Source organism: Loxodonta africana, chromosome 15 (genome assembly GCF_030014295.1).
Source record: "Loxodonta africana isolate mLoxAfr1 chromosome 15, mLoxAfr1.hap2, whole genome shotgun sequence".
In the NCBI taxonomy this organism is placed as follows: Eukaryota; Metazoa; Chordata; class Mammalia; order Proboscidea; family Elephantidae; genus Loxodonta; species Loxodonta africana.
Genome location: NC_087356.1, coordinates 6,540,663 through 6,564,951, shown reverse-complemented (window position 1 = coordinate 6,564,951; position 24,289 = coordinate 6,540,663). Strand labels below are relative to the sequence as shown.

At 43.0% G+C, this 24,289-nt stretch overlaps 1 protein-coding gene across 1 annotated transcript in view; it reads left to right on the top strand.

The window, feature by feature from the left end:
* The first annotated feature begins 1,025 nt into the window (after nt 1–1,025).
* The window catches only part of LOC100666551 (DNA-binding protein RFX8), a 46,561-nt gene continuing 23,297 nt past the window's right edge, over nt 1,026–24,289 (top strand). The window contains exons 1-3 of the mRNA XM_023552519.2: nt 1,026–1,454; nt 9,950–10,011; nt 12,015–12,101. Coding sequence (XP_023408287.2) covers nt 1,293–1,454; nt 9,950–10,011; nt 12,015–12,101 — 311 coding nt within the window. The 5' untranslated portion in view covers nt 1,026–1,292. The remainder of the gene's footprint in view (nt 1,455–9,949; nt 10,012–12,014; nt 12,102–24,289) is intronic.

Here is a 24,289-nt window from a genome sequence, read left to right as displayed (position 1 = left end):
CCACACCCTTTCCCGCACTCACACCTCTCCGAAACAGGCACCTGGCTATCTCCACGGGGACTGAGCTGTGACCTGTGAACTGCAGGCAAAGCCCCTCGATGCCCACCTTCTTTGCCAGGGCACCATGCCAGCCCCACAGCCCAGGGGCATTTAGACAGTTGAAGATCCTTCCTTGGGCAGTGGCCACAACCACTGCAGGTAACACTCAAGTATTGTGTGGCTCTGGAAACCAGTGGAAAAACCAGCTGTTCTTGATTAATTCCAACTCATGGCAGCCCCAGGTGTATCAGAGTGGAACTGTGCCCCATGGGGTTCAATAGCTGAATTTTCAGTAGATTGCCTGGCCTTTCTTCCAAGGTGTTCTAGGTGGACTCAAACCTCTAACCTTTTGATCAGCAGCCAGTCACATTAACTGTTGGCACCAGGGACTCCTGCTTGGCTCTGTAACCAAAAACCAAACCAAACTCAGTGCCATCAAGTCGATTCCGACTCACAGCAACCCTGTAGGACAGAGTAGAACTGCCCCATAGAGTTTCCAAGGAGCGCCTGGTGGATTCAAACTGCTGACCCTTTGGTTAGCAGCCGTAGCACTTAACCACTACACCATCAGGGTTTCCTTGGTTCTGTACTGAACAGGAAATAAAAGAAATTGAAAGATTACTTCCTTTCTGTCTCCTGGTGTCTTGCTTTTTATGCCTCATTGCAATTCAAAGAATCAAAATATAGTGGCTGGCCCTAAATGTCATGACATGCGTTCAAGAACTATGCAAGAAACTGCTACTGAGGCAGAGGGGTGATGGGAGAACAGCTGTGGACCACATGCCCATCACAGGCAAACAGGGATTAATTAGGAAGCCATACCCAACTCCCAGAGTAACCTGCAGGAGTGAGGGGCTCTGAGTGGGATCTGTGGAGTTGATGGACTTTACGTGAGGGTATTGTTTGTGTGTTGGCAAGTAAGTAGTTCTCTATTATTTTAGCTCTTGGCTGTGACCTTTTTAATGGTGTATGAGTGATATGGTGTCCACTGAGCTCGATAATTTGTTCTTCTTTTCAATGTGCTCTTCTCCCCAGAGATATTGCTGGTAGTTAAAAAAAAAAAAAAAAAAAAACCATCATGTTGATAATCTAAAAGCCCATAATCAATACGCTTAACACTGGGCTGAGAACAAGAGTTATTGGTGCTGGCTGGTGTCCTTTTCTGGGTTCCAGTCAATAAATTATACATATTATTTCACTTGGTTGGATCCCACCCTTGGGTCTTATCCAAAGGTCCTGCTTTAGAAAAAGAGATGACAATTTCCTCTCCCTGGTCCTCTTTTCCCCCCAGGTTGCTGGATAATTTCTGCATTTGTGAAGGTTACAGTGTACCCCGCTGTCTCATATATGAGATTTACATGGAAACCTGTGGGCAAAACCCTCAGAATCAAGTCAACCCAGCAACGTTTGGGAAGGTAGGTTGTGAAGATAAAAAATACATATGGTATTCATTGAGTAAAACTGTAAGCGAATTAACTTATGGGGAAAATTTGAGATTTGTTTGGGCCTAATGAGATCTCAGGAAGCATAATTAGCTTCATTCTGGAAAGCCACCAAGATGAAACATTGCTCTCAAAAAGCTTTTTTTGGTCCACACTTCATAGTGAGGAGCCAGGAGTGGGGAGTAGAGGGGTGACACCCAAAGGAATATGACTGTGGTAGCTCCACACACTCCCCAGGAGCCAGATTTGATGGGCTATTATTCTCGTCATAGAAACGTCAATTTAGCCACAGCACAAGCCCTATGATCCAATTTGTGGTATCGGAAAACCAATGGTTTCGATAATTTGGTTGGCTCCTAAAGATTTCCTCTGGAGATAAACCCTTCTATCCACAAACTTTGCTTAAGGCCATTGCTATGTATTGAATTGTGTCCCCCAAATATGTGTGTCAACTTGGCTGCGGCATGATTCCCAGTATTAGGTGGCTGTCCACCATTTCGTGATCTGATATGATTATCCTACGTGCTGTAAACCCTCACCTCTATGATGTTAATGAGGCAGGATTAGAGGCAGTTAAGTTCATGAGGCAGGACTCAATCTACAGAATTAGGTTGTATCTTGAGTCAGTCTCTTCTGAGATATAAAAGAGAATTGAGCAGAGAGGAAAGGGACAGCTTACCACCAAGAATGAAGAGCCAGAAGCAGAGTGCGTCCTTTGGACCCAGGGTCCCTGTGGTAAAAAGCTCCTAGACCACGGGAAGATTGAGGACAAGAACCTTCCCCCAGAACTGACGCAGAGAGAAAGCCTTTCCCTAGAGCTCACACCCTGAGTTCGGACTTCTAGCCTCCTAGACTGTGATAGAATCAACTTCTCTTTGTTAAAGCCATCCACTGTGGTATTTCTGTTATAGCAGCATTAGATGACTAAGACAACCATACAGCACACAGCAAATGTTGGCACAAGGATAGTCTCTCTGAGACCTCCACATTCAACAAATATTTCTTGTGCACCTGCTATGTGGCAGGCATTAAGATGCTGAGGACACAAGAGTGACCAAGACCAATAAAAATACCTGCCCTTCTAGGACTTACGTTCCAGTTGGCAGAGACAGATAAACAAAGTATAGTGTATTATATGGTGATAAAATCTAAGGAGAAAAACAGCAGAAGAAGAGAGAAAGCTATGTGTGTATGTGTGTGTGTGTGTGTGTGTTCCGGGGAAGAGGTGTGACACTAGAGAAGACAGCCAGGGAAGGCCTCATTGAAAAGTAACATTTGAGTCCACACATCCAAGAAGTGAGGCAGCGAGCATGTGGACATCTGAGGAAAGAGTGGTCCAGGCAGAGCCAGCACAAAAGCCCTGAGGCAGCAGGGAGCCTGAGCAGCCAGGAAGTTGCTGTATCTCAGGAGAGGCAACCAGAAAGTGCCGGGAGGTCAGATCAGGGAAGTGAGGGGAGTCTGTGTGAATGGGGGAGATGGTGGCGTGGACAAGGCTGCAGTAGTGGAGGTGGTGGGAAGGGGTCGGGTTTAGGTTGTATTTAGAAGACAAACTCAGAAAGATTTGTCACTAGAAGGAATGAATAAGTCAAGGGACTTACTGTTAAATTTAAAATAGTAATATTTTCAGGCATGCAGGTATTTATTTTCAAGGCATTTTTCCATCTAGTTTTCAGGAACAGACACCCACTCAAAACCAGTTAAAAGGAGTTCTTTTTTTTTTTTAATTTAAAAGTGTGATTTTATTAATGGACTTTAGAACAAGTGCCATTCTTACGCTATCTTTTTCTGTGAAAAATACTGCCAATTATAAATATAAAAAACCTGTTGCCATCGAGTCAATTCCAACTCAAAGTGATCCTATAGGACAGAGTAGAACTGCCTTATAGGGTTTCCAAGGAGCAGCTGGCGGATTTGAACTGCCAACCTTCTGGTTAGCAGCCATGCTCTTAACCACTGTGCCACCAGGGCTCCCCAATTGTAAATAACCACTGTGAAATTTTCATTAGACTAAAATAGTGTGCATGGGGGGGGTTGGGTTCACTTAAGTCATACTGCAAATACAAACTCGTATCTTGAGTTTACAAATAACACTGAGAAAGAATGTTTCTTTCTAGATTTTTCTTTAAAGCAGATCTGTTTAAAAGGAGAATTTTTAAAGGAAAGGGGCTAGCTCATCTCATCCAGTGGCAAGAAGCTGGAGAGGGCCTCACAGAATCTGGTCTAGCGAGGCCCAAGAGAAATGTAATGGGAGGCATAAACGTCATTTTAAATATTCCAGTAGCCTCGGTTTAAAAAGTTTTTGAAAAAGTGAAATTAATTTTAGCATATTGTCTTTAACAAGAAATATCCAAAATATTAATATTTCAACATGGAATCAAGATAAAAAACATCATTAAGATTTTTTTTCCATGCTAAATACTCTTAGTTCAGTATGTATTTCGTAATTACGGCAGATCTCGGTTAGGACAAGCCACGTTTTAAATGCTGAGTTTCTACATGTGGCTGGTGGTTCCCATCTCAAACAGCACAGGACTAGATCCCAATCACCAGTCACTCCTCTCTCTCCCTCTGATGGGCCTTTAAACCCCTGGGTCTCTGCTGCTTTCTGTTGGTTTGCTCTGTTCTCTTCCCTAGAAGCTAGCTTCTAGCTTCCTTCACCAGCTTTCTAATTTCCCATAATGGCAGCTTGCATGGTGCCTGCCGTGCTTTCTTTGTCCCCTACTGTCCCTGACCTTCTGCTGTAGTGCCCAGCAGATCTGTAAGGAAGGGCATGTGAGTGGGGAGGGAACAGCCAGCATCTTTAGTGCTTTGTCTTGTCTCACAGCCACCTAGCTTGGGCAGGTAGCATCAGCTCGTTTTGTGGCGCAGACAACAAACCTAGAGTGTATTAAGGCTGAGAGTCCCAGCCATTGCCATTGAGTCAATTCCAACTCATAGCGACCTTGTGAGACAGAGTGTAACTGCCCCATAGGGTTTTCTAGGCTGTAATCTTTACTTAAGCAGACTGCCACATCTTTCTCCCTCAGAGCGGCTGGTGGGTTTGAACCACCAACCTTTTGGTTAGCAGCCTAGCGCTTAACTACTGCACCACCAGGGCCTCTGAAGGTCCCACAGCTTGTCGCAGTGCTTGAGCAGGAAATCCTGTACCCTGAAGTGTGATTCAGAGCTCTTTCCACTCACCTTGATACACCCCCAAAAGAATCCTTGAGTTCAAATAGACCTTGGAGGTCATCTGGTCCAATTCCACACCCAAGGCAAGATCCCTTCTAAAGCACCCCTGGTGGGGAGCTTCTTATTGAAAGAAAGTACCCTCTACAGGTTGAGACAGCCCCAGGAGCAAAGAACTGGGTGAAGGGAAGCACATTTCTGCAGCTTCTTCCTCTGGACCAGTGCAGCCCTGCAGCGGTTGTGGCTTGGCGAGTGGTGCACAGGTTGGCTTTCCAACCCACTGTCCTCCTCCTTAGGGCCTTGGTGCAGTGCCCAACTTGCACAGCCTACTGCTTTGGGAAGCCATCTGGCTTTGACTGAAATGATCTGGGCGACAAACAGCTTGCTCACTGTGCCACAAAGCTGCTACTTCAATTTTCTTCCTCCATTTCTCCTTCCTTCTTTCCTTCTCCCTCTTTTTTAGTGGTGCTCAGATGGACAGAATTTGATTAGTTCGTGATGCACTCTCATTATTGATTCATGCATGGCCTGACCCCATTTGGTTGTTTAGTTCTTTTAAATGTGATAAATATCTGTGAGCCCACCACCCACAACAAACCATGTTGCTGGTTCCCCCACATCCCACTCCCCTGCCCTTCTCATTGCTGGAAACCATTATCCTGTCCATTAGTATCTTGCTTTTTAAAGAATGGTTTTATTGCATTCATATATACTGCTAAAAAGCATATTTTTATTTTTGTGGTTTAACTTTATTTGAAAAGGATATGCGTTGTTTGTAGTCTCTTGGAGTTTTTTGACTTACTATTATATTCTTAAGATTCATCTAAATTCATCTGACTGTTGTAGAATATGTCACAGTTTATTCATAAACCCACCCCATTGACAAGCATTTGGATGGTCTCCAGATGTTACTATTATGAACGTTCTCGTACATGTCGCCTATTCTAGTACATTCTTGTACACGTCTCTACATGTGATTGTATGTGTCTCCTATTCTAGATGTGAAAATCTTCTCTTGAGTGTGTATATCCTAAGAGTCAAATTTCAGGGTCAGGAAGTGTTTGACCCTGCAACTTGAAGAGATGGCGTCAAACTGCCTCCTACACTGTTAACCAAGTTACCCTCCCACAGCAATCCTGTGGGTTCTGATTTTTTTTTCAAAATTTTGGCATTTTTAGATCCATTCTTCTTATATTCAGCCAAAATCCTTATCCCTGAAATTTCCAGTCATTGGTGAAAATACTGCACTTTTGATAATCATAGAATATGTATTAGAACCATTTAATACCACAGCTGCGTAAATACAGCTGCTGAAATATTTGAAATGATTGTTCAAGTTTCCCTGTCTTCACTTTTCCATACTCAGTATGCATCCCTCAACTTCCTGCCCACCTGTTTCATTATACATTCAATTTGTTGATGTCCCCAAGGTGGCTCCAGGGTGGCAACTCAGTGCCTCAGTGCCTCAGGAGCGTTCAGAGGACAGGAACCCTTACCTTGTCCCTTAATGCAACTTCAGTCTTTTATCCTTCCATGTCACTCTGTTGATTTCATTTTAAGCTGTGGTCGGCAAAAATAACCCTTAAGTATTTTTTCACATGAATCGAAATTCTGCTAGGCCTCCCAAAGCTGCTCTGTAAGTTGTAAAATGCTATATGTAAAAACAGTCATGCACCGCATAACGTCCCTTTGGCCAACGTCTGACCACGTTTACGTTCGTGGTCCCAGAAGGGTATAATAAAAAAAAAAAAAAAAAGATCAGAGAATGGGACTTGGCAGATGTGGGAATGTCACACTCGATCATCACGCTGATCCTCAAAAACAAAAACTTCTTCAAGCTGTTGAGGGATTGGCTGTGCTGAAAGCCACAAGGCTAAGGAAAACGCGAGAGGGAACGGCATCAGTTGTGGAGAAATTGCTGATGACGTGGATCGAGGGCCAAACATAAAGCAAATCCCTCTCAGCACATGGATAATCACAGCTAAGACATGAAGCTTGTCCAAGATGCTTAAAGAAAAAGCAGGACCAGACTGCCGTACTGAGTTTAGTGCCAGCTCTGGGTGCTTCAAGTGTTTCAAACAACATTTTTCACTGCATAACGTGTAAGTGAGCGGTGAGTCTGTCAGTGCCAGCGGGAAGGCAGAGGAAGAATTTGTTGAAGCCTTAGATGAACCAATTGTAGAGGGAGTTTTTAATATGGACAAAAGAAACCTCCTTATTCTTGAAGCCAGTGCCCGAAAGGACCTTCATCCATAATATGGTGTTCGCACAACGTCCAAATCACATAACGTCCTATTTCACAGAACATACCGTGGGCGTTAAGCGACATATGACTGTACAAAATATTGTTATAGTTCTTAGATTATCATTATGTAGTTGACTATTTGAACTCAGAAGTAGCTACTTCTTTATTCTTGTTATACTTTGCCATCTTGGTTTTGGCCTGCAGCTCTATCCTCTGAATCTTAGGTAGGTCATCCAGTCTTCTCAACTTGGCGAAGTGCGCATATTTAAACACCAACTCTCTCATCCCTCTGTTCACATACTCAGTAAATAAATCAACAGCCATACGGCTACGTGGGAGACCGCAGGGACACTCTGGAGCTCACCAGGTGTCTCTGAGTCAGGTTTTCCGATCAGCCAGGAATTCCCCTGGCCATGTTATCATTCAGCCCAGATTTTGCCATTTCATCACTCAGAACATTAGGAAACGTCATCAAAGGCTTTGCTGAGTTCTGGGGATCCTGGCGCTACAACGTTTTCCTTATCTGCCCCCCCCCCCGGAGGCCTTATCAGAGGGAAGTGGGTGTGTTTGGCTTGACATGTATCGGCTCTGTATGATCCCTACTTCCTTTTCTAAGAAATCAAAAAACTCTTTTTCTACATCTTTTTAAAATCTTGTTTTAAGTCGTTTCATCTCTAGAGCAGTTTCGCTGAAGAGTATTCCAAAGACAAAGTTAAAACGAGATTCCAGTGTTTAATAATTTGCATTTATTTTACATTTTCATCTTCCCTTATCATCCATTTCCCAAGACACTCAGGCACTACCACTAAGTCGTCTTTGGAAATTTGCCCGAAGAGTGGGCCAGTTCAGTAGAGCTGGTGTTGGGAAGGGGCCCTGTGCAGCTGAGCTTGTGACTGTAGCATTTAAAAATGGAGGGGGAGGAGAAGGGGAAAAGGATATGACCACAAAGCATGTTTACAAGAGAAACAACAGAATACCTAATTCTCGCTTCCTCCCTCCTCCCCGGGAACGGAGCTGATTCCACCCTGAGTTCCTGTGCAGATGTCAGACTGCTTCGTGCTCTTTTTGGCAGGATTGGACATGTGGTGGGCAGTGCTCACTCCTGGTGGATGTAGTATGTTACGTGGGTTAGGGAGTTTCTGGAAGGGTGACTTTCTCTTTTAAAATAACACTTCCTGATGTTTTTTCTGATTATACAAGTAATATGTCCCTTTGTAGAAAATGCAGAAATTAGAGAAAAGTGTATAAAAAAAGAAAAAAATTCATATCAGCTGCAGCCTCACTGTCCAGAGATAGCCACGTTTGTAATTCATCCGGGCGGGCACGCATATGCACACGCACACACACAAACACTCATGTGCTCACATATAGCCAGCAGGAGTCAGGGGAGTAATCACAAAGGCTACTCCATCTTTGTTTCCCATGTTTTATTGGACCTGCCCATGGGCTGGTATTTGAAAAACTCGTGGCATAGCTCACAGCCACACACAAGCCACCACAGTTCAACAAACTGACAGATGAGTGGTGGTCTCACAGTTCAGGAGGCTAGAAGTCCGAATTCAGGGCACTGACTCTAGGGGAAGGCTTTCTCCTTCTGTCATCTCTGAGGGAAGGTCTCTGTCTCTTCAGCTTCTGTTTTCTGGTTCCTTGGAGATCTCCATGTGGTATGGTATCTATCTTTCCCCATCTCTGCTTCTCTTGCTTGCTTGTTTAATCTCTTTTAAATCTCAAAAGAGATTGACTCAAGATCCATTCTACACTAATCCTGACTCATTAACGTAACAAAAGGCAACCCATCCCAAGTGGAATCAGAACCACAGGTATGGAGGTTAGGATTTCTAACACGTGTTTTGTGGGGACGTAACTCAGTCCGTAACAGTGGTGCAAACCGTTTGCACTTGACTGATAACCCAAAGACGGGCATTTTGAACCCAGTCATTGGTACTGTGGAACAAACTTTGTGTCAATCTCCTGTAAGATTATAGCCAAGAAAGCCCTACAGAGCAGTTCTAGTCTGTAACACATGGGGTCACCATGAGTCAAAATCAACTCAGCGGCAGCTGACAACAGCAACATCTTGTCTGTGTACGTTTTACCACCAGACCATTTTCTCCTGGGGTATTAGTGATTTTCCTATTGATTTGTGTGTGAGCTGCAAAAGACCTCTTTAAAGTGTTAAAAAGCAAAGATGTCACTTTGGGGACTAAGGTGCACCTGACCCAAGCCGTGACATTTTCAATTGCCTTGTTTGCATGCAAAAGCTGGACAATGAATAAGGAAGACTGAAGAAGAATCGATGCCTTTGTATTATGGTGTTGGAGAAAAATATTGAATATACTGTGGACTTCAGAAGAAAGAGCAAATCTGTCTTGAAAGTACAGCCAGAAATCTCCTTAGATGCAAAGGTGGCCAGACTTTGTCTCGTGTATTTTGGGTGTGTTATCAGGACGGACCAGTCCCTGGAGAAGGACATCATGCTTGGTAAAGTAGAGGGTCAGCGAAAAAGAGGAGGACCCTCAACCAGGTGGATTGACACAGTGGCTACAGCTATGGGTTCACGCATAGCAAGGACTGTGACAATGGTGCAGGACCGGGCAGTGCAGTGTTTAGTTCTGTTGTACATGGGGTCACTATGAGTTGGAACTGAGTCAACAGTACCTAACAACAGCAATCGTGTTTTCAGAGATTTTTAATGACAAGGGCAGGTGCTTATGATACAATGTTGAGGGGAGAAAGTAGAATGAAAACTGCAGACATGCTAATTGTGCAATCTCAGTGATTTAATATATATACATGTAGTATGTATATATACCCATTGAGGCTTTGGAAAAAAGACTGGAAGGAACAACATTAAAGTGGCAGTTGTCTCTGAATCATATGTTTTCTTCCTTATACTTGTGTGATTTTTCCAAATTTCATTTACATATCTTTTTGTTACAACGAAAAAGAAGAAATATGATTTAAACATTCTAAGAGAAAAAAATGGAAATTTTATTTCTGGGTTCTCTAATTACAACTTTAAATCTGGCTTCTTTGTTTTCTTTTTTTTTTTTAGCTTGTGCACTTGGTTTTTCCTGACCTTGGAACCAGAAGGCTAGGCACAAGAGGAAGTGCCAGGTAGATTTATATGTACATATATATATTTATTTTTTTAATTTAAAATGTTTAAAAACAAGCCTTTGAAAAATCACAAAATAGATGTCAAGAAAATTCAAAACAAAAAAAAACTAAATAATTCTCAGCAAAACCAAAAAAGCCAAACCCACTGCCGTCAAATTGATTTGGACTCATAACGACCCTATACGACAGTGTAGAACTGCCCCATAGAGTTTCCAAGGAGCACCCACAGGATTCGAACTGCAGACCTTTTGGTTAGCAGCTGTAGCTCTTAACCACTGTGCCACCAGGGTTTCCACTCTTACCAAAGAGTTCCCATAATTCAAATTAAATCCTAGGGCCTGAAATAATTCAGGTGACCCTAGAACCAAACATGGGTCTCCATTTCCTTAGGAAGTTTTGTTCAAGTACAACGGTCATCATATGATTTTTTCTTAAACATTTTAAGTGTTTAAACATGTAAATGTCTAATTATTGAAATATTTAAATAATTACATAGAATAATGGAACAGTTTTAATTACTCTTCGAACTGAAAGTCCTAAGTACCGTCTAATTAGCATATTTGAATTATATTCAGGATATGTGGTCCTAACCTCTATTTTTAACACACAAAAGGCTCTTCCAGTGTTACTGAGTGAAGCATGTCATGTTGTCACTCCATCATTAGTGTTAGTTTTAAATCAAGGCCGGACGGGAAATCAGTGAGAAGGGATTGAACCCAAATTAGGAAAGTGGTTTGTCACCCATGAAGGAACTAAGGATAGTGGAAGAGGTTGCCAAACCCAGCACGGGACAGTAACTAAAACCTTTTTGGTCTGCTGTGATGAGCCCAAACAAGCTGCTGGAATTTCACGGGCTCAGCGGTGAAGAGGACCTGGGCTGCAGAGAAGGACCCCAGCCGGCTTCCTTACTGGGTTTCTGAGAAGCTGGGTGCAGTTCTCAATACAGGAAAGGTGTCCCTCCACTTCACTTTGAAAAGGTTAGTGGCAGTGGCAGTGAGAGGCTTTTCCTGTCGCTGCTGTCTAGGATTGTTTTTGTTGTGTGCCGTCAGGTCCATTCCAACTCACAGTGACCCTATATGACAGAGTAGAACTGTCCCCCAGGATTTCCTAGGCTGTAATCTTTATGGGTGCAAATCAACAGACCTTTCTGTCGCAGAGTCTTTGGTGGATTCGAACCACCGACCTTTTGGTTAGCAGCCAATGTCTTAACCATTTCGCCACCAGAGCACCTTTAGGATAGGGATTCTCAAGCCCATTTCAAGGCTAACATGTATGAAATGGGGGCATTGGTGATTCAGTGGTGGAATTGCCACCCTCCATGCAGGAGACCCAGATCTGATTTGTGGCCAGTGCACCCATGTGCTGCCACCATGGTCTGTCTGTAGAGGCTTGCGTGTTGATATGATGCTGAGCAGGTTTCAGCAGAGCTTCCAGACCAAGAAGGACCAGAAAAGCCTGGTGATCTACTTCCAAAAACCAGCCAACAAAAACTTTATGGATCACAGCACTCCAATCTGCAACTGATCATGGGGATGGCACATGATCGGGCAGCATTTTGTTGGTTGTGCGTGGAGTAACAGGGACCAGGGGCCGACTCGACAGCAGCTAACAACAGGAATCCAACCGACCCAAATCTGTTGCAGTCAATTCCGACTCATAGCGACTGTATAGGACAGAGTAGAACTGCTCCGTAGGCTTCCAAGGAGCGGTTGGTGGATCCGAACTGTTGACCTTTTGGTTAGCAGCCGAGCTCTTTAACCACTGTTCCACCACGGTTCCAACAACAACAATAACATATATGCCGTAGTATGAAATTGTTTCTTTACCTAACTGATTAGGCTGAATGACTGATTAACTTTTGATAAATGGAATCAGTGATAAAACCCAGAGAATTCCAAGTCCCGATTCACTAGCCTGCTTTGCATCCTCCGTGAAACACAGAGCATGGAGGTAGTTTGACATGATTTTTGAGACAACCTTTTCTTTTTTTTTTTTTTCAGGTATCATTATGATGGAATCTGTATCAAGAAAAGTTCTTTCTTCTATGCCCAGTATCGCTACCTTCTGGGTGAAAAGAGATATCAGAGGTTAGTATCATTTGGGTATTTTGGTCATCCGAGGTCACAAATCTGGTTAATATTAGAACCATTCAGATTTTAGTTGTATCTAACTGACTTTTGGGGTGCTCTGCCATTAAGTATTTCTTAAGGATGGAAACACACACATCGCATCAATGCATCTTTTTCTTGTGTGGAACCTCGGCCTCTGGCGACATCATTGGCAGATAAACTCATTTCTGGTTTATTTCCTTAGATAGTTTCATCATCATTCCAATGGCCAAAGCCATTTTTCATGAAGCGAGTTTTCTCAACTTTTTTCTGCAAAATTTGATACAATTTGGCCACCTCCTTCTTGAACCTTTCTTCAGTCCTCAGGATTCTGCATTACCCAGTTTCTTCCCCAGGGTGATTCCTTCTCTGATTCCTTTTCTCTCCCCTCTCCATAAAGTGCAGGCATTTCCCAAGATTCAGTCCTCGATCCTCAATGGCACTGTTCCTACCATTTGTCCCTAAGGCACCTCATTCTTTCTTATCTTTCACCTCTCGCCTCCTGTGGATGGCTCCTAAATCATTGTCACTGCTCCTTATCCCTCCCACTTCATAGGCTCTCCTATCTACTGGACATTTCCATGTAGTTGACCCTCTGGTAACTCACACTCAAAATGTAGAAATCTAAACTTATAATCATCTTGGACATTGCCTCTGCCTCTTTACTTTTTTTTTTTTAAATCTGTGATACCAATGGATAGCAACTGTACAAAGAGTCACCCCAAAGGCATCCCTGACTCCCTCCTCTCCCTTGCCAGATGCAGCTAGTCACAAAGTCCTATTGACTCTTCCTTTTTACTTTCTCTTGACTCATCCTTTTTGTTTGCCAATATTTCCTTTAAGTCCTTATCATCTTACACGGAGATTATTTCCATGACTACCATATGGCCTCCCTTTCCACAGCCTTTCTGCATTCTAATCCATCCTAAACACCGTCACCAGACTAATCTCCCAAAATTCTGCATTTGCTTTGTCTCTTTCTTGCTCAGAAATACTGCACCCCCGCCCTTAGACTGGTATTAGGGGCCCAGTTCCTTCCTGCTCTACTTTCCAATCTTTTTGCCTATTTCTCCCCAATGTAAATCATTAACTTCTGCCATACGTACCTTTCTCTGAATATGTCAAGTGTGTTTCTGCATTTGCTCCTGTCTCAGTTGTCTAGCGCAGCTGTAACAGAAATACCACACGTGGGTGGCTTTAACAAACAGAAATTTATTCTCTCACAGTCTAGGAAGCTAGAACTTCAAATTCAGGGCACCAGCTCCAGAGGAAGGCTTTCTCTCTCTGTCGGCTCTGGGGGAAGGTCCTTGTCATCAATTTTCCCTTGGGTCTAGGAGTTTCTCAGTGCATGGATCCCAGGTCCAAAGGATGCATTCTGCTTCTGGCTCTTCTCGCTTGATGGTAATGAGGTCCCTCTCATTTCCGCTCACTTCTCTCATACCTCAAAAGAGATTGACTCAAGGTACAGCTTAATCCTGTAGATTGTGTCCTGCCTCATTAACATGACAGAGGTTAGGATTTACAACACATAGAACAATCACATCAGATTAAAAAATGGTAGACAGCCACAAAATACTGGAAATCATGGCCTAGCCAAGTTGGTACACATTTTTGGGGGCCACAATTCAATCTATAACAGCTTCTATCATTTTATCCTCCCAGAACGTCATTCCTTATTTTCTCTGTCTAGTGAATCCCATTCCTTCTCTCTGGACATACCCTAGGGACCGCCTGCTCAGTGGGACCATCCATGACAATGCTGGCTCTAGTAAGGGCTCCTGTCTCCGCTCTTTCACAGTGCACACCATCTATCTATGCAGTCAGTGTTTCAGCTAAATTCATAAACTATACATTGAGCCCTCATTTTGCATAAACAGGGTGACCATATGTCCAAGTAGCCAAGGACAATTTGAGTTTCACTTGTAGTCCAGCATAATTTCAGTTTCAAAAGTATTCTGGTTTGGACAACAAACTACATGGTCACCATTTGTTTAAGACACCCCATGTATAAGGCAGCTGTGAGGTGAAGAGAAGAGAAGGCTACAAGATGCATAAGACATGGGCTCTTCTCTCTAATAGTTTAATAGGGGAGATAACGTAACTTGATAGAAAGTGTAACGTGATGGGTATGAGAAGCCTACAAAAGGTCCTACAGGGGAAGTCAGAGAGGGAGAGCACACATCTTGCTCATGGGATCATGAAGGCCCTGTGATGGAGTTCGAATTTGAGCGAAGCCATGAAGGACAGATTAGAAGTGTGACAGGTGGACAGAATGGCATGGGAGAGGGAGGCAAGCGAGCAGAGGCCATTCCAGGCTGAGGGAGGAGCCTGAGTAAAGACAAGGGTTATAAAGGTGCAGGCTTCCTGCACTACAGGATATGTATGGAGCTGCCACAGAAGATAAACCTGGGAAGTGACCTCAGAGGGCCTTGAACTCCAGGCTGGGGCACGAAGTGTTTATAAGTCCGTGGCCAATGGAGGCCTCCTTTGAGGAGTAGGATGATATCATCATTGAAACCTCCACAAGGGCTGGAGCTGTGGAAGCACATCCCTGTTGAAGAACTGAAAACTTGAAACTGGAGTTTAAGAAGGATAGATGGGGAAGGAGAGAGTGAAGAGACTAGAGCTGGTTCAGATGTTGTTGTACTCACTCAAATGAGCACCTGAACTAAGAGGAGGCAGATTTGAAAGACCTCATGGAGGCAGGGTCTTTGGGTGTCAACAGTTGATTCAGTGTCAGTGGAGGGGGGCAAAGATGACTCAGCCAAGCCTGTTCCACAAAACCTCAAATAAAGTCATTACATTCTGCTGCAAACCAGACCTCCCTCTTGCATCTCTTAGTCATACCTTAGTCACAGAGATGGAAAAATAGCATCACCAAAAATAGAGACCTTAGGAAACGGAGTAGATGTGAGGTGGTTTATTTCAGTTATCATTAGAACTTTCCTTTGGCCAGTGTAGTCTCTCACTCGCTGACCTGTGCATACCTGACAGGCTGGACCTGTAGCCTGAACTTCTTTGTTTGCCTAGAACACCCAATAGTCAGTCAACTAGCACACAGTTTGAAGAGCCTTACACCCACACAAAAAAGGGCAACTAACAGGGAGCCCTGATAGCACAGTGGTTAAGAGCTGAGCTGCTAACCAAAAGGTCGGCAGTTCGAATCCACCAGGGTCTCCTTGGAAACCCTATGGGGTGGCTGTCCTATAGGGTGGCTATGAGTTGGTATTAACTTGACAGCAAGGGGTTATATTTAACAAGGCAGGCAAGGAGCCCTGCCGGCACAATAGTTACGTACTTGGCTCCTCAGGAGAAAGACCTGGTAATCTGCTCCCATAGAGATTACAGCCTAGAAAACCTATGGGACAGTCCTGTTCTATAGCCCATGGGGTCGCTGTGAGTTAGAATCAACTCAAAGGCAACACCAACAATAACCACAGGCCAGGCATTCGGCAGGTGTGAGAGGCCATCAGTGTCCTGAGGACATGGGGTTTCATATGTCATGGGAGAAGGGGGGGCTGAAGCTGGCCTTTCTGAGGAAAAAAATAGACTTTATCATCAGCAAGGAAGAAGAGGGCTGCGAGGGGACAAAGATAAAGACAAGAGCAACCCTACCAAACCAAACCCACTGCCACCAAGTCAATTCCAACTCATTGCCGCCCTACAGGACAGAATAGAACTGCCCCATTGGGTTTCCAAGGCTATAAATCTTTATGGAAGCAGGCTGGCACATCTCTGTCTCATGGATTCAAACCCATGACCTTTCGGTTAGCAGTCAACACTAGCTCCTACATAAGATAAGCCCAGCAGCACACACTTTTCATGTACTCTATGCTCAACAAGTATTTGATATTTGATAGATAAAATTTAAAGTCTTGGCCAATTAAAAAGTTGTTTCAAAGCATCAAGATTTAAGGATAGATTCCTTACCAATTCCACATTTCAAGAAATACTAAGTATATATTTTAAAAGGCAAAAATATAATAAACACATACATAAAAAAAAAAAAATCCATTGCCATTGAGTTGATTCCATCCCACAGTGACCTTATAGGACAGAGTAGAGCTCCCCATAGAGTTTCCAAGGAGCAGCTGGTGAATTCAAACTACCAACCTTTTGATTAGCAGCTGAGCTCTTATCCACTATGCCACCAGAGCTTCAAACATATACATATTTATAATAAATTTATAAATGTATGTTATAAATTTATAGATGTATTATGCTTATATAGTTGAAGTATGGATTTACAATAAATAAAAACAGTATCCTATTGTTAATAATTTTTGAAATATTCTGACTAAAATATCAGTTTTATTATATATCTTTTAAACAAAGATTTGTGCAGTGCATTTCTCTTGAAAATTAGGTCTCAAAATTAAAAAGTTCATCTCTCTGTCAGGCAATAATAAATTATATAACTTATCTTTCATTAATTTATCTGTTTATCCAACCAATATTTGAGTTCCTACAATAAGCCAAGTTCTTTTTCTAGCAAATGGTGAGCATAATAAATAAGATCTCTCCTCTTATGCTTTAGTGGGGTATTCAGACAATAAAAAAGGAACAATATCGAGACAATAAAATGGAGAAAGAGAAGGATTCCCTGAGGGCATGCCATTTAAGCAGAAATATGAGTAGAGGAGTCAGCTAAGTAAAAGTCTGGTGAGCAAGCATTCCAGGCAGAGGAAAGAGCAAGAGCAAAGGGCCTGCGGCAGGAATGAGCTCAAAGAACAGCAAGAAAGTCTGAGGATGGACCTTGGTGAATGAGCAGGAAAGTGGGGGGAAAGAACCTGAAAACACAGCCAGCGACCTTGTAAGTCTTGGGAAAGATTGGGATCTTCTTCTGAGGGTGGTGGGGAGTCTCTGGAGACAATCTGATTTGCATTTTAAATGGAGATCCTTCTGGATACTGTGTTGAGACTGGACTGTTGGGGCACAAGGGTAGGGGAAGGGGCTGTTGCTAGGTGCTGTCAAGTCAGTTCTGACTCATAGTGACCCTGTGTACAATAGGAGGAAACACTGCCCTGTCCTGTGCCATCCTCACAATCATTGCTATGTTTGAGCCCATTGTTGCAGCCACTGTGTCAATCCACCTGGTTGAGGGTCTTCCTCTTTTTTGCTGACCCTCTACTTTGCCAAACATGATATTCTTCTCCAGGGACTGGTCCCTCCTGATAACGTGTCCAAAGTATGTGGAAAGGGTAGAGAGACCAATTAGGAGGCTTTTGACTGCCACTCCCCCACAGGAGATAGCCTGTTGAGATTTGTTTTTTACTGTAATAAATTTAATTCTCCCGAAGAGGCAGAAAAATACTGTTCAGTACCATACGTGGTAGAGACCCGTAGTTGTGTCTTAGATACCTACTCACAAGCTTTTAAGACCCCAGACACTACTTACTTCACTAGGATGAAGATCATGATTTTTGTGAACTATGTTGTGCCAATTGACTGAGTTGTCCCATGAGAAGAGGATCTGAAACCAGACTGCCTGACTCTGCCATTAGTAAACTGTGTGACCCTGGGCAAGTCGCTCAACCTGTCCATGCCTCAGTTTCCTTTTCCATTAATGTCAGATAATAACAGTATCTACTCCATAGGGCTGTTATAAGAACTAAATGAATTTATGCGAAGAAAATGCCTAGAACACCCTCTGGCACATAGCAAACATTCCAAAAGAGTCCTAAGCATATTTCTCTAGCTTCTGATGTATTTATTTTACATACTTGCATGATTTTTTATTGTGGCATTGTGTATATGATTTTTATTTCAGTCATTGTATTTTATTCAATTATTGTATTTTTCAGTTCTATATTTTCCATTTGGTTCTTTTGCATAACATCTTTGCTGAGATTTTCTATTTATTTATTTTTCATTTTCAAGAGAATTGTAATTACATGTTGAGGTATTTTTATGATGTCGGCTTTAAAATCCTCTTCAGATAATTCCAACATCTGATTCATCTCAGTGTTGGTGTCAGTTGATTGTTTTTTCTTGATCAAATTGTAGTTTACCTGTGTCTTGGCATAACGGGTGATTTTCTATTATATCTTGGATATTTTTGGTTATTATGTTAGGAAGCTCTTTTTTTAAATTAATTTTTATTGTGCTTTAAGTGAAAGTTTACAAATCAGGTCAGTCTCTCATACAAAAATTTACATACACCTTGCTATACATTCCTAATTGCTCTCCCTCTAATGAGACAGCACAGTTCTTCCCTCCACTCTCCCTCCTCCTGTCCATTCTGGTAGCTTCTGGGCCCTCTGTCCTCTCATCTCCCCTCCAGACAGGAGATGCCAACATAGTCTCATGTGTCTACTTGATCCAAGAAGCTCGTTCTTCACCAGTATCATTTTCCACCCCATATTTATGTTAGGAAGCTCTTGATCCTTTTTAAATCTTCTATACTAGCAGGCAGTCAACTCATTTAGGTTTAGCATTTAGGTTCTGACCTGTTTCTGTGGGCTGTAGCCCCAATGAAAGTGTAGTTTTCTGAGCTCTTATTATTATTTTTACAATACTTTATTGAGTTTTTGATGGAAGTTCACACATCACTTAGGTTCCCATTTGACAATGACTATACAAATTGTTCAGTGACATTAGTTACATTTATCAAAATGTGTCAGCATTCTCTTTAATTTGTTCTGTTTGTTCCCTTTCCAGTACTCTGGTTTCCCTGCCCCCTTATCTTCTTGTCTTTGCTTTTAAGTAATTGTTGACCTTTTGGTCTCATGCTAATTGTTTTTAAGTAGGGCATTGCTCTTATGGGTAATACCCTTTATTTTGTGTGCCACTCTGCTATTTCACTAAAAGGTGATCTCAGGGGATAGGCTTTGTTCTAGGTTTAAAGAGTGTCTCAGGGAGTCTTCTGTTGTCGACTGTTCCAATTTGCCTGTTTTGTTTTGTTACAAGAATTTGAGTTTCACCCCACGTTTTTCTCCCATTCTATCTGGGACCATCTATTGCGACCCCGGTCAGAACCATCAGTGGTGGTAGCTGGGTACCATCTAGTTCTTCTGGTCTCATGGTAGATAAGGTTGTGGCTCATGTAGTCTTGTTTCTTCTCTGAGTTTTTGGTTACCTTCTTACTGTTTTGCTCCTGGATAATAGAGACCCGTAGTTGTGTCTTAGATGGCTGGTCGCAAGCTTTTAAGACCCCAGACACTACTCACCTCACTAGGATCCAGATCACGATTTTTGTGAACTCTTTTATGCCAAGGCTGAAGTACAGCACTCTCAGTGATAGGATAATATCCACATGCTTACAAAGGAGACCAGTTAATATGACTATTATTCAAATTTATGCACTAATCACTAATGCCAAAGATGAAGAAATTGAACATTTTTGCCAACTTTTGCAGTCTGAAGTTGATCAAACATGCAATCAGAATGCATTGATAATTACTGGTGATTGGAATGCGAAAATTGGAAACAAAGAAGAGGGATTGATAGTTGGTAAATAAGGCCTTGGCGATAGAAACAATGCCAGCGATCGCATGATTGAATTTTGCAAGACCAATAACTTCTTCATTGCAAACACCTTTTTTCACCAACATAAACCGTGACTATACACATGGACCTCGCCAGATGGAATATACAGGAATCAAATCGACTACATCTGTGGAAACAGATGTTGGAAAAGCTCAATATCATCAGTCAGAACAAGGCCAGGGGCTGACTGCAGATCAGACCATCAATTACTCATAGGCAAGTTCAAGTTGAAACTGAAGAAAATTAGAACAAGTCCACGAGAGCCAAAGTATGACCCTGAGTATATCCCACCTGAATTTAGAGAACATGTCAAGAATAGATTTGACACGTTGAACACTAATGACCAAAGACCAGACGAGCTGTGGAATGACATCAAGACATCATACATGAAGAAAACAAGAGGTCATTAAAAAGACAGGAGAGGAAGAAAAGACCTAAATGAATGTCAAAAGAGACTCTGAAACTTGCTCTTGAACGTCGAGTAGCTAAAGCAAAAGGAAAAACGATGAAGTAAAAGAGCTGCACAAAAGATTTCAAAGGGTGGCTCAAAAAGACAAAATAAAGTATTATGATGACATGTGCAAAGACCTGGAGATAGAAAATCAAAAGGGAAGAACACACTCAGCATCTCTCAAGCTGAAAGAACTGAGGAAAAATTCAAGCCTCGAGTTGAAGGATTCTCCAGGGAAAATATTAAATGACTCAGGAAGCATCAAAAGAAGATGAAAGGAATACACAGAGTCACTATACGAAAAAGAAGTGGTCGATGTTCAGCCATTTCAGGAGGTAACATATGATCAGGAACTGATGGGAGAAGTCCAACTTGCACTGGAGGCATTGGCGAAAAACAAGGCTCCGGAAATTGACAGAACACCAATTTAGATGTTCCAACAATTAGATGCAGTGCTGGAAGTGTTCACTCATCTATGCCAAGAAATTCGGAAGACAGCTACCAGGCCAACTGATTTATACCAATCTCCAAGAAAGGTGATCCGACCAACTGGGGCAGTTATTGAACAATATCGTTAATATCACATGCAAGCAAAATTTTGCTGAAGATCATTCAAAAGTGGCTGCAGCAATATATCGACAGGGAAATTCCAGAAATTCAAGCCAAATTTAAAAGAGAATGTGGAACCAGGGATATTAGTGCTGGTGTCAGATGGATCCTGGCTGAAAGCAGAAGATACCAGAAACACAGAGGATACCCGTGTTTTATTGACTATGCTGAGGCATTCGACTGTGTGGACCACAACAAATTATGGACTACATTGCAGAGAATGGCAATTCCAGAACACTTAATCGTGCTCATGAGGAATCTGTACATGGATCAAGAGGCAGTCGTTCAAACAGAACAGCGGGATACTGCATGGTTTAAACTCAGGAAAGGTGTGCATCAGGGTTGTATCCTTTCACCATACTTACTCAATCTGTATGCTGAGCAAATATCAGAGAAGCTGGACTATATGAAGAAGAACGGGGCATCAGGATTGGAGGAAAACTCATTAACAACCTGCATTATGCAGATGACACAACTTTGCTTGCAGAAAGTGAAGAGCACTTGAAGCACTTACTGATGTAGGTCAAAAACCACAGCCTTCAGTGTGGATTACACCTCAACATAAAGAAAACAAAAATCCTCACAACTGGACCAATAAGCAACATCATGATAAATGGAAAAAAGACTGAGGTTTTCAAGGATTTTGTTTTACTTGGATCCGCAATCAACAGCCATGGAAGCAGCAGTCAAGAAATCAAAAGACAGATTGCCTTGGGCAAATCAGCTGCAAAAGACCTGCTTAAAGTGTTGAAAGCAAAGATGTCACCATGAGGACTAAGGTGCCCCTGAACGCAAGCCATGGTGTTATCAGTTGCCTCATATGCATGTGAAAGCTGGACAATGGATAAGGAAGACCGAAGAAGAATTGACACCTGTGAACTGTGGTGTTGGTGAAGAATATTGACTATACCATGGACAGCCAAAAGAACAAACAAATCTGTTTTGGAAGTACAGCCAGAACACTCCTTAGAAGCAAGGTTGGTGAGACTATGTCTCACATACTTTGGACAAGTTATCAGGAGGGATCAATCCCTGGAGAAGAACATCATGCTTGGTAAAGTAGAGGGTCAGCAAGGAAGAGGAAGAGTCTCAATGAGATGGATCGACACAGTGGCTGCAACAATGGGCACATGCATAGCAACGATTGTGAGGGTGCCGTAGGACCGGGCAGTGTTTTGTTCCATTGTGCGTAGGGTCACTGTGAGTCAGAATCGCCCCGACGGCACCTAACGATGACAATTTTATGCCAGTTGGTTAAGTTGTCCCGTGAGACTATGGTCCTAAACTTTCAAACCCAACAAAGCAATCTTGGAAGGTGTTTGGTTATGTCTGTGGAGTAGCTGTATTTGTGTCTTCAATGATATATGAGCCTGAACCCATGTACCTGTATGTACACTTACCTACAGATACTTCTATCTGTTCTCGCCTATGTACACACCTGTACCTGCCTGTATACCAGTATGCTTATACCCATCCATATGTGCTCAAACACTCGTTTTTACTTTGGTTGTGCTGTGCTCACCACATCCACATTCAGAGCCACTTTTCCGATCATCACACAAAAAAAAGTCTCTATGATCTAAAGTATACTTTCCCCACCTTCTGATGCTGCTGAGACTTCTGATCAGTCTCTACTGGTGCCACGTACAGGGGTGCAGTGGGCTTCCCTGGGCCACCTAGTGTCACTGGACCACCTTCTGTGGGGGATGGGGAGGGCTAAATTAGCTGGGTCTGGTCTCTTTATGTTGCTTGGTAAAGGGCAAGATAGTCCAGGCTCTGCTGACACTTCCGCCTGTGGGTAAAATGACCCACCCTTTGGTGTCTCAGGTGAGAAACTGGGGTTCATTTGGCCCAGGGGCTTCACTGCTGCCCAGGCAGATGGACCAGCCAGCTGGCCAGTGCCCCAGGTGTGGAGCAGGAGTTTGGGCCCCCCACTAGGTCCCTATTGGGCTTCCCTTGCCCTGGTCCTTTGTCTATACTTATTGACAGTTCTGGGCTGCAGGTCTTTCCAACATCTAGTTCAGGGGCATATGGGTGGTAAAAAGAAAACCCAAGAAACTTACTACACCATCGTTCCTTAAGTTCTGAGGCCCCTAGCCAGCCTGCCTTCTTCTTTCTTACTTCCAGAGTCCTTGTGTCATTATCTAATGAGTAATTTTCAGGCTATTTAGCTGTATCTAAGAAAAGAAGGGAGGAACAGGGAAAAGTGAGTCTATACCATCTTGTTCCCTATACACAATTTTTAACACAAGCTTAGTTACTTCCTGAAAGCAGATGATATATACATTATAACTAAATATTAATAGTGAGTGGAGTGCTTAATGATATCATTGTTCCTAAGAAGTTAAAATATAATGGCGGGAACTTCTAGTCAGGACAAGATGGCGTGGATCTGGTTCTCCCTACCCCCTCCTGCTAAGCACTTTGGAAATAATACAAGAGACACTTAAAGGAGAACTCTGGAAGGCGGTGCTAAGAAAGAGAGGTGATATGGGAGCCCAGAACTTTGGGAGCAGCACAGTGCCAGGCATCTTCCATCCCCCACCCAACAAAAGGAGGGACACACACCTGGTGTTTCCCAAACCCTTACTTAGCAAGGAGAAACAGCCCAAGTAGATTCACTCTTCCTCCAGATCCAACAGGGGTCCCTCTGGCAGTATCAGGCGAGCCTTCACCACCAGCAAGGAGGATCAATTGGGAGCCCCACCAAAAATAAACATCCAGGGGAAAAGGGGAAATACCCTTCTTCCTTACCAGGCCAGAGATTCCCCTTTTTCTCTGAGAGATACTGAGGAGGGCCAGCCAGTCAGTAAGAGAGATCCAGCTACAACAAGCTGCCCATTGGGAAAACCCCTTTGTCCCTGCAGCTCAAGACTCTCCTTTTCAACCCAGAGACACCAGGAAGGGCAGGCAGGACCAACAAAAGGGCTGCAGCAAGCAACCGGGTCCAGGAAACATTTTTGTCCAAGAAGGTCCGAGATTCTCATCTATGGCCCAGAAGCAACAAGGGACACTAGTGGGAGTACCAGTAGGGGGGATTCCTTCTCCACTGAGAGAGAGAGAGAGAGAAATCTGGCAGCTCAGCCTGGGGAAAGCCCTGCTCCCCTCTCAGCCAGCACCAGCAGGGACCAGTGGGAGCCCCATGGCACCAAATAAACCAAGACGACCAAAATAGCATCACAAAGGCTCTGCAGATTAAACTTTTGAAATCTCAAGACAAAGAAAAAGACTTGAAATTAGCCAGACAGATGACACACTAGCTGTAGGGGAACACCAGTTTGAAGACAGTGCATTTCTCATTGAAACCACTGTGGTGGCCAGGAGGAAGTGGCCCAGTATTTTCCGAGGGCTGAAAGAAAAGAATTCTCAACCACCAACTTTATATACAGAGAAACTATCCTTCAGGAATGAGGAGAAAATACAAACATTTTGAGATGAAGAAAAACAAAAAGACTTTGCAGCTGGCAGACCTGCCCTTGAGGATGGGCTAAAAGGAGTTCTTCAAAGAGGAAAAAAAATGAAGTAAAAGAAGGAATTTTGTAATATCAGGAGAAAAAGAACAATGAGAAGAGCAGGAATATGGGTACATACAATAGACTATCCTTAGCCTCATGAGTTT